The 14248-nt window shown below is 39.6% G+C and overlaps 1 protein-coding gene across 1 annotated transcript in view; it reads right to left on the bottom strand.

Annotated features, from left to right (window-relative positions):
* Window positions 1–14248, bottom strand: part of STAC (SH3 and cysteine rich domain) — a 73872-nt gene that overhangs the window by 35545 nt on the left and 24079 nt on the right. The window contains exon 2 of the mRNA XM_051768595.1: window positions 13733–14009. Coding sequence (XP_051624555.1) covers window positions 13733–14009 — 277 coding nt within the window. The remainder of the gene's footprint in view (window positions 1–13732; window positions 14010–14248) is intronic.

The following is a 14248-nucleotide window of genomic DNA, read 5'->3' as shown; positions in this document are numbered from 1 at the left end:
CTGAGAGGTACGGGTCCATTTGAATGCCTACCCCAGTTTCTCCATAACAATATCCAATGTTCAAATAGCAATAAAAGTTGCCTTGCATGTAGGCAGGCAACAAAACAGTGCATAAAATTAGAACTGACTTCCTAGTGACATAGTTTTCTTTAGAAATGACATGCTGAGAAAAAAATGAGGCAGTAATAGGCAGGTTTTTCTGCAAGACTGTTATAGAGATGAAAAATATCCCTGCTAAAATAAAGTCTTTTAAAAATTTGGCCACAAGAGGTTTTTTCTTTGCAAAGCACTTTTCACATATTCAGCAGCTTTGCTATAAAAGTCTGTCCCTGAAAGGAAATATCCACCTCCATACTTCTTAAAATATCATCTCAGGTTTTTGATCATCTAAATGTTAATTAAGATGCTGGAACGCCATGGTAAATAAACTAACAGCTATTACTGAAAGAAAAAGTCCCAGTTCTCCAGACACTGATCATGATCAGTCTTATCTAACCTTCTCTGCTCTGAACAAACTGGCACTGGTATACCAATGCCTACTTTCCTGGACAATTTTCTGGACCAATGAGCCTGTGCTTGTAGGTCTTTGCACTGGGTTGCTTTGATGAGAAGGCAAATAGCTTAGAACAGTTGGGCATAGACTTGCCTATGGGAGGTGATGCTGAACTGCTTCAGAGATGATGATGGTAGCAGAGTTGAACAGGACAAGGGAACATGGAGAAATTAAACTTGGTGTGTTGTCCCAGTTGAGGACAAGCAGAGATCAATGGCTTGGTGTCAGTAATATTAGTAAACCAGACCAATATTACTTGATCTCAGTAATATTAGTAAACTCTTGAGATGAAGATGATGAAAGATTTTAAATTATGTCTGTTGGCAGGCTCAGGTTATTTGCACCTGTGTTCTTACATATGTTGAAATGCAAAGTCATCCAGGTGCAGACATTTTTTTCTGTGTTTTGAAATGGTTTGAAAGAGCAGTTGAATTTTGTAGGGCCACTTATATATGCCAAAACTTTTGTCTTTCAAGGGCCTTGTACCATTATAGAGGAGCTGGAAAACACAAACCCAATATCTGAACAAAAATTATGATGTGAAATGAAGAGCAGGGCTATGAGCTTGCTGAAAATATGGGAAAAGAATTACACAGCAAACAAAAGAACAGTCTGTCCTCAACAAAGGGATTTAATATCCTCAGTGGTCTCTTAATGGATTTTTAACATTGCCTGTTGCTTACATGGCTTCATCATCATCAGTGGGCTTGAAATGAGAGGCTTCTATTTGCCAGAAGATCAGAACAATCAATTAGAACTATGAAAGGTTTAGTTAAAAAAAAAAAAAGAAAAAAGAAACAAACAGAAAAAAAAAGTACCCCTGATATATAAATACCCATTGCTCTCTGGTCTTTGCTGTTTCAAGCTTACTGAGGGTTTTGGCTCTTCCTTCCTGCACCAAAAACACTCCTTCATCAGCGCAGTGCCTCAGTGTTGTTCCCGGTCTGTGTTAGCACAAACTGACTGGCAGTGCCTGTGGCGATGGGCCTTGCACACGGAACGCTGAAGTGTGACTTATCGTGACCATAATTCCTCTCTCTCCCTCTTTTGCCCATTTCACAGTAACTAGTGATGGAGATGGGAATTGGAGCTTCCACCTAAATCTAGTGGCTTGTCAGGATCTGGCCACACACAGAGGTTTCTACTCCAAAGCCATTTCTTACCTTGGATCACACATAGCTGAGGAGGATTTCATCAGAAGCTACAGGGTAATTGACACCTTGATTTGCTTGAACTAGAGATAATTCATCATAAGTAACTGGGTAGTTATAACAGTTTGTTGGAATCAGTTTTCAGAGAATTTATTTCTACATTAAGTCACAATGTGTTTTTTCCTTTCAGAATTTTACGATTGCATTTTATAACAAAGTGTGTTTCAGTTTCTTTTCCACATGGGAAATACGGAATCATAGAATCATAGAATTAATTAGGTTGGAAAAGACCTCTAAGATCTTTGAGTTCAACCCAAGACTGAACACCACTTTGTTAACTCGACCATGGCACTAAGTGCCACATCCGGTCTTTCCTTAAACACCTCCAGGCATAGTGACTCCACCCACAACTTCCCTGGTCAGCCCATTCCAATATCTAATCACTGTTTCTGTGAAGAAATTCTTCCTAATGTCCAACCAATGGAAAAACATTCAAATTAAACCTTTCTCACCAAATGCAGGTACGTTTCTTTTTGGTTTGTTTTAATTTTTTCCCCCAGTGAAATCATAGAGGCTGGGCAGTAAAAATGCTTTATTTACTATTGTCATCTGCTCAAAGAGGTGATCTCAGCCTTCACTGTTACAGCCTGGGAGAATTCATTATTTGACACATAGCAGTTTAGAAAGCACCTACAGATACATTTCCATGGGCCACCAATTATTGTTGAAATGAATATGAAAACTTCTGTCAAATTGTTGTACAGAAGTTTATGTAGTTCAGCAAAGCAAAAAGAACATTATCTACCTCAGGATCAATCTGAGGAGCGAAAAAATGCAGATATTAAGCTGGAATATCTATTTCTAAATATTTAAATCATTAAATCAAACCCATGAAAAATTTGCTTTCTAAGATTTTATCTATCAACAGGAATAATTCAATGCATAACTCATAAATTGTCCGTGGTTAGAAAGTATTTGCATAATCTGACTTCACCCTCGATTCTAGTAGGAACAAGCAAAGCCAATTCAAGTCATAGCTTTTCTCATCTACACATGTGGTTTGCACCAGCATGATTATGTTTTTTGCTGTCCAAAAACCTTAATTAACATTGATCATAAATGTGCTACCACTATCAGAGATAAGTAAACCAATAAGGGGTAGTAAAGGTTTAGCAGCTATATCTATCTGTTGTACTGTGTATAATGATATAACATATAACAAAAGTCCAGCAAAACCCATGAGACAACCTTGCTTTCAGTAAAATTGCTTCCAGTGCAAGAGGAGCTGTTGTTGGGATGTCTAAAGGCATGATTTGGAGGGGAGAAGAGAAAAAAACCAGATTAATGTGTCTGAAGGTACTGGCACACAGCTGTATGTTACTAACAGATACTAAGATTTAGGAGCTGTCACAGGTGAAAAAGAGCTGAAATTATGAACACAAACAGGCAGCAGATAATTGTGTATAACTGCATGGGTGAAATTGAACTCCCAAACTCTGAGGCAGGAGACTGCTACCTGCAAGCTGCAACCACTATTGGCTGCTTGGAAATGTTGATAACACTTGGACTAAACAAAAGTGATGCATCCCAAAGTCTCCAATTAATAGAGAGACAGGAGACCAACCCACTTGTTAAAAGCTTGGTCATGTCCTGTTCTTATGCACATACATTATTTAGACTTTAGGAACTGGGAACATGGTTTCCAGAAAGAAGAACTGGTGCCAAGAGGTGAGTTCTTGAAAGGAAGAAGTAGTCCCAGAAAGCAGAAGGGGGCCCAGAAAGAAGTTGAAGAACCTGCCCTGGGGTGAGGTCTGGGAAACGGGGGAAGACCCTGGAGATAAGGAAGCCATGGACATCAAAGCCAGGGACTCTGGCCAGTGGTACCTGAGAAGAGTAATTGCAAGGAGCATCACAGCAGGAACAACACCCTCCTGCCCAACTTGCATAGGCTAGTAGTGACCCCTCTGCAGGGAAAAGGAGACTTCAGGAATGAAATGCTGGTGGGGAGAGAGGGAGTGTGAGAAAAATTAAACAGGATAAAATCTGTATTGTCATTGTTTCTTCAATAAAATATGGTATCCAGATCCTCTGTACACTGGATTTTATGTTGTCTCTCCCTCGGCAAGAGCTCAACGTAATTTTGGATTCTTTGATTAAGAATCAGTCCAAATTTTCAGATGGGGTATTTCGAAATAGCATCTGTGATAGACACGTTCAAATCCCATCAATGTCTTAAGTGTTTTTTTCAGCTAACGAAGAGTTTGTTGCCCTTGGAGAACACCCCTAAGCAGCCTAGTCAAGGTCATTGATGATGGGGCACTGTAAGCAATCAGCAGTGTTAAGAATTCTTCCCCATGCTTCACACACAAAAAAAAAAAAAAAAGACCTGGGACAGAATAAACTCTGTCTGGAGAGTTTGATATGCCACAGATCTTAGGATATGAAAGATTGCTACACTTCTGAGAGGTGCAGCTAGAAAAACAGGCAATATTAGCACTGCAAATAAAAGTCCCCCCATAAATACACCCAATCGTCATTTGGAGGGATTGTCCTGTGTGCATTAAATCTATAGCCTTTCTTTTGTGATTTCCAGGAAGCCAAATAGGAACATACTGACTATGATGCTGTAGTTCGTGTTGGCTCAGTGATTATACCACCTGTATGCCACTTCCTCTCTTGGCTGTGAAAATGAAATTGTTGCAGGAAGTGGAGGGAAGACATAACTACTCTTTTTTTTCTTCCCTCCCCCTCACCCCCCTCTTTCTTTCTTGCTTCCAACCCTTCTATTAAACAGGAAATAATCTAGTGGTCAAAACAAACTATTCCAAGATTTTCAAGATCACTCCCTCCTTGTTATAAAGGAAACTGCAATGTAATCACAATTTTCAATTGCATGTAATTGCATGCAAACCATCACAATGTAATTTTCAACTGAGCAAGTCTTCAGAATTAGAAGTCAGGATCCAGGTGTCTACAGCATCCTTCAGTATGTAAGATAAACTTATGTCAAAGAGCAAAACAGTTATAGGTTATGTATACCTGGAAAACTAAAAATTTGGCAGTTTAGAGAAGGTAATTCGTGAAGTTGCAGTTACTTACATTCCTATTACCAAAGCAGAAAAACACACGATGCTCCATGTGAGCCACCAGGATCATTGCTCTATGAAACATCCTTCTATATTAAGGACAGCACCAAGCAACTGTGGGTAGGCATTTTACTCTACATGATGGCAGTGCTCTATTTCTTGCAAAAGCATTTCTGCTAATTGCCTCATTTTAAGGCTTCTGCAACTCACTGTAAGGTGAAGCTTCTAGTAATTTTGCTACCAGTTAGTGCTTTTGTCACTATGTGGCAACGTAATTATACATATAACAGTGGCACTCTGGTAGACAAAGACTCTAAATAGAAAAATAATGTTTTTACAAGAAGGTCAGCTTTAATGAAGATGCATTTGATTTACTTATCTGTAAACACCTGATGTCCCATATGAGCTCAGGAAAAGTATGTAGAAGGACATAAAAAACCCCTGTATTCTGCTTCATCCAGAGGCCTTCAAAAAAACCTTAAGCTTACAATTATTTTCTTCACTAGGGCTGATTTCAAGAGTGATGGCCACTACTAGAGTATTTAGTGGGTTTTCATGTAGTTTTTGGTTAAAAATCATCATGGCTAACATCACAGTAAATTACTGATTGTAGATGTGCTGGAAATTTTTATTGTTTTTCATCTAATTAAACAGCAAATGTTGGTCAACATTTTTAAAGTCTCTTTTGACTGAGGATTAATTGCAGTATCATATTAATAGCAATTTCCCCAAAATTACAGTAAGCTTGAAAATTATCTAGTAACAAGTGTGAAACATGTTTGATGCTGTTCAAGGACAAATTAGAATTTAAAATATATTTCCATCCTCTTTTCTCAGCTAAGCAGTTCCTGATTATCCAATTTACTGATAACATTCTTGCCTCATCTCAGAGGAGGAAGCCCTCCCAGAGGGTAAACAAACTAAACATTTACTTTTCAATATTTGCTTTAAAGTATGTTTAACTCTTTGTTACCAAAGAAAAATAATAATGTAAAGAAAGGATAATGTGTGGCACTCTGTAGCTTCTCTAGAAATATGGGGCAGTATGAATTGGATACTTTTTGTCATGTTTATCAAAAATAGGAGTATCAGCAGATGGAGCACACCTATACTGCATATACCATACGTGTTTCTACCTCTTTCCATCTGTTCATCAGTTTGGAAATTTTGGAGAGTCCAGATGACATTACCTATACCTGACTAGTCTATAACTAATGGTTTACTGCACACTGTACAGTTTGGTGAACTTAAATTCATGTTTCCAGAAGCCTTTTGCTACCTTCTTACAGGGTTTCCCTCAAAAGTGGGGAGGTTGACACTTAGGGAGATTTATTAAATCAGGAAATATATTGTAGGAGAAGCCAAGTTCAATTTCAAGCTAATAAGGTAAAATTATTATTTTGCACCAATTTTTTGCAGATGTATATTAACAAAATATAATGTTTTTGCTTGCCCTACACCATAGAACAGCAGGTCAGAGATGACTTAAGCAATTCTTACACTGATTCTCAAAAGTCCTAGAAAATTTAGGTACCAGAGCCGTTTGTCATCATCAACTGAAGCAAGAACCTAAGTCTCCTAAATTCATGAGTAAATTTAGTGAAGGAAAGGAGGAGGGAGAAACAGAGACTATGGATCACTTAGTAATATATACTGGTACCTGTCATTGAAAAGTTTACACAACAGCCCTTTTTTGAAGAATCAGAATGACTGGGATTGGCAGGGACATCTGGAGATAATCTAGTCCAATCCCCTGGTAAAGTAGGTTCGCCTAGAGCAGGTTGCACAGGATTATGGCCAGATGGGCTTTGAATACCTTCATAAGATGAAGCTCCACATCTTCTCTGGGCAACTGTTACAGTGCTGTCAACCTCACAGTAAAGAAGTTCTTTCTTGTCTGCAGATAGATCTTTCTATGTTTCAGTTTATGCCCATTGGCCCTTGTAATTTCACTGGGCCTGGCTTCATCTTCTTGAAAATCTCACTCCAGATACTCCCATAGATTGATGTTGTGTCCTCTGTCATCTCTTATCCAGGCTTAACAGCTCTCTCTGCCTTTCCTTGTAAAGGAAATGCTCCAGTTCCTTAGTCACCTTTTTGCCCTCTGCTGGTCCCACTCCAGGAGCTCCATGTCTCTCTTGTCCCCAGGAGCCCAGAACTGGACACAGCACTCCAGGTGAGGCCTCATCAGGTCTGAATAGAGAGGCAGGATCATATCCCTCAACCTGCTGGCAGTGCTCTTCCTAATGCACCCCAGGATACCACTGGCCTTCTTGGCCACAGGGGCACACTGCTGGCTCATGGATGGTTTGTTGTCCACCAGGACCCCCAGGTCCTTCTCCGCAGAGCTGCTTTCCATCAGATCAGCCCCCAGTCTGTACTGGTGTAGGGAGTTATTCTTTCCCTGCACTTGCCTTTGTTCAATGTCATGAGCCCCCCCTCCACACAAGTCTTCAGCCTGTCCAGGACTCTCTGGATGGCAGCACAGCACTCTAGGGTATCAGCCATTCCTCCTAGGTTTGTATTGTCAGCTATCTTGCTGAGGATGCATTCTGTCCCTTCATCTAGGTCACTGATGAATAAGTTGCACAAGACTGGACCTAGTACCCATCTCTGGAGAACACTGCTAGCTATGTGCCTCCATCTAGACTCTGTGTCACTGATCACAACCCTCTGAGACCTGCCATTCAGCCAGCTCTAGATCCATATCAACATCCACTCATCTAACCCATACTTCTCGAGTTTGCCTATGAGGATGTTATGGGAGACAGTGTCAAAAGCCTTGCTGAAGTCAAGGTAGAAAACATTCACTGCTCTCCCCTCACCTACTCAGCCAGAGTAGAAGGCTTTAGATTGGTTGGGCATGATTTCATGATTTTTCCTCACAATCAAAACAAAAGGAAGTTGGATTCAGCTGCTTTGGAAAACTTCTCTTCATAGGGAAACTCTTAATAATAAACAACATTCAGACTCACAATTTTATACCGTAATAGTAACAGCGTATCATCTGGAAAATAGATGTGGAAAGGCTCAGCTGTGACTGCACAAGCCCATTGGAGAGATGGACATGAAGCTGCTGCCACAAGCTGCTCCACGGGTATCTCCTCCTCACTGGTGGCTCTTTACCCTTCTCTAGAGGGGACAACTCCCATACTGATGCAGTGGCAACACAAGTCTCTTCCCCCAAGGTCATGTGGGTTGGAACATGCTAGAGAGACTGTGAAGAGTGGAGGGCAGGGTGAAGACTGAATGAACAACATTATTTTTGTCCTTCATCCTCCAAGATCAATAAAAATGCATTTATTTCGGTTTTGGTTTTTGTTTTGCTTTTTTTTTAAGTGCTCTGTCCAAAGAGTCCTCCAAACTACCATAGCCTTGGAAAAACAGCTTCAGTTATAGCCATGCTTCTAAGAGTGTTTCTACACTGTCTAGCTGCCAAGCAGTGGTGATCAATCTGTGAATGTTTATGGCATCTTTGTCTACCTGGGTAATACTGAATAAAGGCAGGCTTGGATCAAAACAGAATTCCTACTTAATGAAGTGAGGCAGCAAGCTTAAAAAAAGTCAAGCATATTCTTTATGAGGGAGCTGATCAGACTGGAGGCAGAAAGTACTGTGTCATAGTTCCTGTGAAATTTTGCTATATTTAATAAACATCCACATAAATTACAGTTATATAAACACTTCCTCAAACCATGGAGTTTTTCCAGTACTTATTAGTCACACTTACTGATAGTCTAAGAGGAGAGGTTCGGATACAGCAACTAATGAAAAAGGGGGACCAAGGCTCCAATCTAGACCTCTTTTTTTCCTTTATTCCAGCATTTGAAAAGCTGGGCGAAATTATCAGCCTTGAGCTTAATTTTATGGAGGATGTTCCAGCATAGTTTTGGGGATAAAAGTGGTTGAAAGTTCTAGTAGCCACAACTGCACAGTGAAATAAAGAAATACAGGCTGCTTTTAAAAGACGTGCTGAAAAAGAATTATTCATGGCACTTCTTTGGTTGTTTGAAACTCCAGAATGACTGGCTAAACCAGAACAGACGGTGGTAGGAGTGAGTCAATGATGAAGGGATAGCACAATTTCACTGCTTAAGTCTATTGATTAATAGACTGAAAGTCTATGCTAGAGTTATATTTTGGTTTTATTTTTTTACTTGCTTGTTTATTTTCTATAGGTTTCTCTAACTAACCTGGTTGGTTCCTTGAGAAGACAGCTACTGAGCTATTTACCTCCAAAGTTGCAAAGGTCTAGAGAATCTGCATCCAAACCAGAAAACTGGTTGTCCTGAGAGCATCTGTAAGTGCATACATCTCAGGTACCTAAGCCAGTGATGGCATGATCCAGAAGGACCTGTTTTTGACAATTATTGGATACTGCAGAACACAATTTTGTCTGGTCTTTCTGAAAGTTTGTGGCCCCCTAGTATGTCTTTCAAGTCAAACATAGTCTAACAGGTGTCAATAAAACAGGTGTTTGGATAAAATCCTGTGCCAGAGCTAAGGTTAAGAATGGAATGAAATAGCTAAGTACACTTTTGACACACAAATAAACATACAATGATGTTGTCATAAATGAGCAGCTATTCCTTTAAAACACAACTTTAAAGGATTGACTTTAAAGTAATCTATTTTCAAAAGCAAAGTGCCTTATTTTTTTGCTGCATTACTTATATTTGACTTAGATGGGAATACATTAATTTCATGTCATATGCTTGGAATGTGTGGAAAATAACATTTTTTCCATGTGAATCAGCACAGGAAATGATCTGCAAATGAGTAAAATGTTGAGAAGTCTACAGATGGAGGTTTTTTTAAAAAAAACACAATGTTTTTCAACTGTAGAGTACTGACATCATATTTTGTTCAATAGTAAAGTATCACAGAGATGCTTGATGACACATCAGAGACTGAAGACAACTAAGAACTTACTTCTGATCAGCATAGTTTTAGACTATAATCTGATGCAACATTAATTTAATAGTATCTACCTTTGCTGGTGCTAGGCAGTTTTGCCTCCCTTTATTTGCCACTGCCAAAACTTACCACATTCTTGCTAAACACAGAAAATGGCAGAAACATGAATCAACTCAGAGGTATTCTGACTTGATTTTCTTTTCACTGTGATGTAAAATAAGAAAAAAAACAACAAAAAAAGAGTGTCTTCTAAATGATGACCTAGTGATACATTCCATAGGCCCTTTCATTTTCAAAATTTTCCCTTGCTGAGGTTAGATATTAAAATAGTAATAAATATTACTACTAGAAACAGTAAATTAATAGTTTTCTAAGAAACATGCTGTGAGAGGATGTTCAAGGGTGGATATGTTTAGGAAAGTATGTAATCCACCATGGAGCTGAAACCTCAGTCCTAAACTAATGAACACTAAGCACTCACAGCAGTAAAAATGAGTGGGAGAAAGGAGTACAGAGTCTGCTCCAAGACACTATTGATTTGCTTCTGAAATTACGTGAATTATTACTGTTGAATTAATTATTAGAACTGATGATTTTGTTGGAGTATTTGACACTGTAAGAAGCCCCCACTATCGTAAAATGGATCCTTTGTGCACTCTTCAAACATCTCTTGAATTTGAAGTTTCCTTCCTTATTTCATTTGAGAGAAAATTACTGCTTCTGTAGCAAATTTTTCAAGTGGAAATTGAGTCCCAGTCTTGTACAGATAGTAGTTACACTTTGACTCCTGCCTTCAACATGAGGTATGAAGCATACTATTAATACTGTTTCTTTCTTTCTGAAATCAAATCAATAAACAGGGTTTCTTTTGAATATGTTGCACTGCACTCTGGGATGCATAAAAAACGTTTGAAAGAGCAGGTTTACATTATACTGATCATAGTAAACATCATCTTCTGAATGCTGAAAACAATTACATATATTTGGCCTTTATCTTCTGACTGTACTTCTGTCAAATGAACAAACAGGCATACGGGCTGCATCCCAAAGGCAATATTTGCTCATACTACCCAACAGTCAAGGAGAGATGATGAACATATTGTTTTGTAGGAAGATAAAGCTTCACTGACTTCAATTTCACTGTGAAAAGAGTAGCATGGGGAGCCTGCTGCCTCTGCTCCCAGTGTCCTGTTCACTCTGAAGCTACAGACAGATTCTGCCATGTGAGTGAGATTGAAGCGTGCACCGCAAGTTCATGCTATGCACAGTTCATCACGCTGCCCTGTACCAGAGCTGCTTAGTTCATAGATCAGAGAGCCATTTAAGGTGAACCTGGCATCATTCTTGGTGGCAAAATTAAAACCATCTAAAGTCAAAACTGGATTTTCCTGGACTCTTTCCTCCAGTCTTCAAAACATGTGTCTGTCTTTGCCTTTATTCTCATCAATAAGGAATTTAAAGCCATAGACTCATTACTCTTAAATGTCGCTGCCCACGAAAAATGCACACAGAGAGGCTCCATGTTACAAGTGTAAATTCAGAGTCCCAGAACAGAAGTGAAGTTTTTTCAGTCTGCCTTTGGGAGCATGCTTTGACAGGGTTTCCTGAAAAGCTGCCTGCTTTGCTTCACCTTCCCATAACCAACAACTACGTAACTTATATGGATTAATTGAACTGCAAACAGTAACATCTAGATCTCCCATGCTGTTTAACATACAATACAACAAAACCAGGCATGACTGCAGTAAGGATCAAAGAGAAGAGCACAGGAATAGAGAAGATGTTTGTCTATGAGAATCAGGGCATCTAGACTTTAAGGCGTTATAAGGTAAAACTCCTAACATCTTTCCTGCCTTACCTCCAAGCAAAGATGAGCTGGAGGAGGTCAGAACAATTCACCTGACTCAGACTGCCATCATACAAAATAGGTCGCATTAGCTTCTTCAGCAATTATAAAAGGCTTCTTTAGCTAATGAAGTGGCTGAGATACAGAACAGAAAAACAAAACCCTCAGAGGATAGAAGAAAAAGTTCAGAAGGCAGGTGGGGTTAAAGCTGATGTTTTGAAGCTTGGAGCTATGCTTCAGGACTTTCCTATTCCAGGCGGACACAGATTGCCCAGCAAAGGAGAGGGGCATGGGTGTTTATGAACTGGATTTACTCCCTGCAAAGTTTGCTGCCAGTAATAATCCATCTTGAGCAGAAGTATTTTGAAACACTATTGCTGAGTTGTGCAGATTTGTGACGATACTAATCTCCATACAACTTCACAAGAAGCTGCCAGAAATGCAAAGAACTTATATTTGCAGTATGTATTTGTGAAACTAAGCTTTGATAGAACATCCATCCACATTACAACAGGAGACAAGTTCTGGGCATGTTTCCACTTGTAAAGTTATTTCAAGTAACTAGTCTTCCAGACTTTCTTTCAATCTCTGGACTGTGAAGTTCCCTGATACCGATGCTTTACTCCTTCTCTCTTTTATTTATTTTACCACTTCAAGTAGAAAAAAACTTAAAAGACTGGAAAATAATACCAAAAACTTAAGATGAAAATTCCTCAATTTCCTTGGATTTAGTAGAGCTGTGGTGCAGAGAGGATATGATTTAATTTATGGAAGCATGATTGTCTTGCATCAGATTTAATGTTCTGCAGACAGCTGCCTTTTCCAAAGAACACAAGTTCCTCACACAAAATGGGGAGTGTTCCACTGAGCACCCTCATCTGAAAAATGTTGAGCAGTCCCATCAGCATCTTTCAAGAACTTACCATACTGTTAGCTGAAAGGCAGTGACTTCCATGCCAAGGGATATAAATTTCTTACAGTAAGCTAGGCAAATTACAGACAATATTTTGTACTAAAAGATCTACACTGCTTCTACATGAAACTAAACCAGTTTTTAACTTCTTGTCCTGCCTTAAAACTTGGAAATTGTGTCAGTCACTTTCACATGTGTAAACTGCCACTGAATTCATTCCTGATCTACTGTTCTGGGACAACTAGATAATAAGTAGGTAAGGAAACCAAACCATATGCACAACACCCTAGCCACAAGGATGTGAATTTCTAGGATCAGATTTCTGATTAGCAACTCCTGCAGCTTCCCACAGTGGTGACCATGCATGTTCTACACCTCCAGCCACTTGCACTTCTTTCCTGATCTGTCCTTGTACAACCTCACAGATGAACTGAATGAAGCTGGCTTTTTAAGTCTTCACACTGCACTGAAAATTACCTTACAAGCAGGGCGCAGTATGGAGTTTTTCTCTGCACACTAGAGAGAATAATAAAATTAGTTCCTCTGTGTCACTTAGTCAGTCCCTGGCAGGAACTTACATACTCGTGGACAGTTTCAGAGAGCAGACAGGCCTATCTTTCAAAGGTATAAAGTTAGTGTGAGATTTTGTGCACAAGTATCAGGCAGAAGGATCCCAAGAAAGTCTGCAGTGTAAATTCAGCTGTTATATTTGTTCTGCTGACCTGGTCTCCCAAAACACGTGTCCTAGACAGCCAACACACACACACACAAGCAGATCAAAGCCTCTCACCCAGCAGATGCTACTTCTTGTCAGTTAGATGACAGTGAGATAGCTGGAGGAGGTAGGCATGGTCACCACAGTGAAAGGGAACTGGGGGCAATACAGCAGACACAAGGATTAGGAGAGTTAGAATTACTGCTGTGGAAAAAAATGAGGATAGCAGACACAAATTTGCAAGATGGATTTCTGCTGCTTCTAGTGTAACACACAAGAGAGCTTGTGCTTGGTACTCAATATAACCTGAATGACAGAGGAATTTGACTGCAGTTCAATCCCTCACCTGTAATTTGTGACAACAGTATGTGTCTACAAGGCAAGACATCTGTCAACAAATATAGAACTTGTGTTAACCTGTGGCAGATGTGACATAAGTCTCTATGCATGAATATTCTCAAGTAGACATCTGGGCTCACAGAAGCTATGGAAAGGTCATCCTGCAAGTTCTAGCATGGACACCCACACAGATTTAAAATATTTTTTCTTACCAACAATCATATGGTTGCAGACATCGCAGAAGGTGGGTTTTTTGAAGATGTGCTCCTGGAAGATGTGAGTCTTGTTGTTTTCTGGCAGCTGCTGGGCTCTGGTGGGAGAAGATGCTTGGCTCTCTGAGTTGGGGAGCTGTCCAGTGCTTGTGCTCACCTCGGGCATCAAGTCTACTTGCAGTTTCACATCACTATTAGTCCTCTGGAAGAAATTGTCTGCACTTTTACTCCGCAGGCTTTTCGTCTTGAAGGAGAGTGATCGCTTCAGTTTCTGCAGCTGCAATAAATAAGCCAGCTATAATTACTACTTTTTCTACTTAAAAAATGATGCAAGGCTCCTGGTTTTGGGGTGTGCTGCTGCCAAGTGAACCTGGAAGCCACTGGCAGACCTTGAACCACCTGAACAATAAAATTGACTTTAGTGTTTAAATGGCAATTTTTGAGCAAAGAAAGCAGATCCCAACCAGAAAACAAACTACACTACAGATGGTTTCTGACAGACAATAAACTTGATAG

This window comes from Manacus candei, unplaced genomic scaffold, assembly GCF_025592945.1.
Source record: "Manacus candei isolate 608988 ecotype Guabito, Panama unplaced genomic scaffold, ASM2559294v1 h1tg000095l, whole genome shotgun sequence".
In the NCBI taxonomy this organism is placed as follows: Eukaryota; Metazoa; Chordata; class Aves; order Passeriformes; family Pipridae; genus Manacus; species Manacus candei.
The sequence above is the reverse complement of the archived record's forward strand: the minus strand, read 5'-3'. Positions and strand labels throughout refer to the sequence as shown.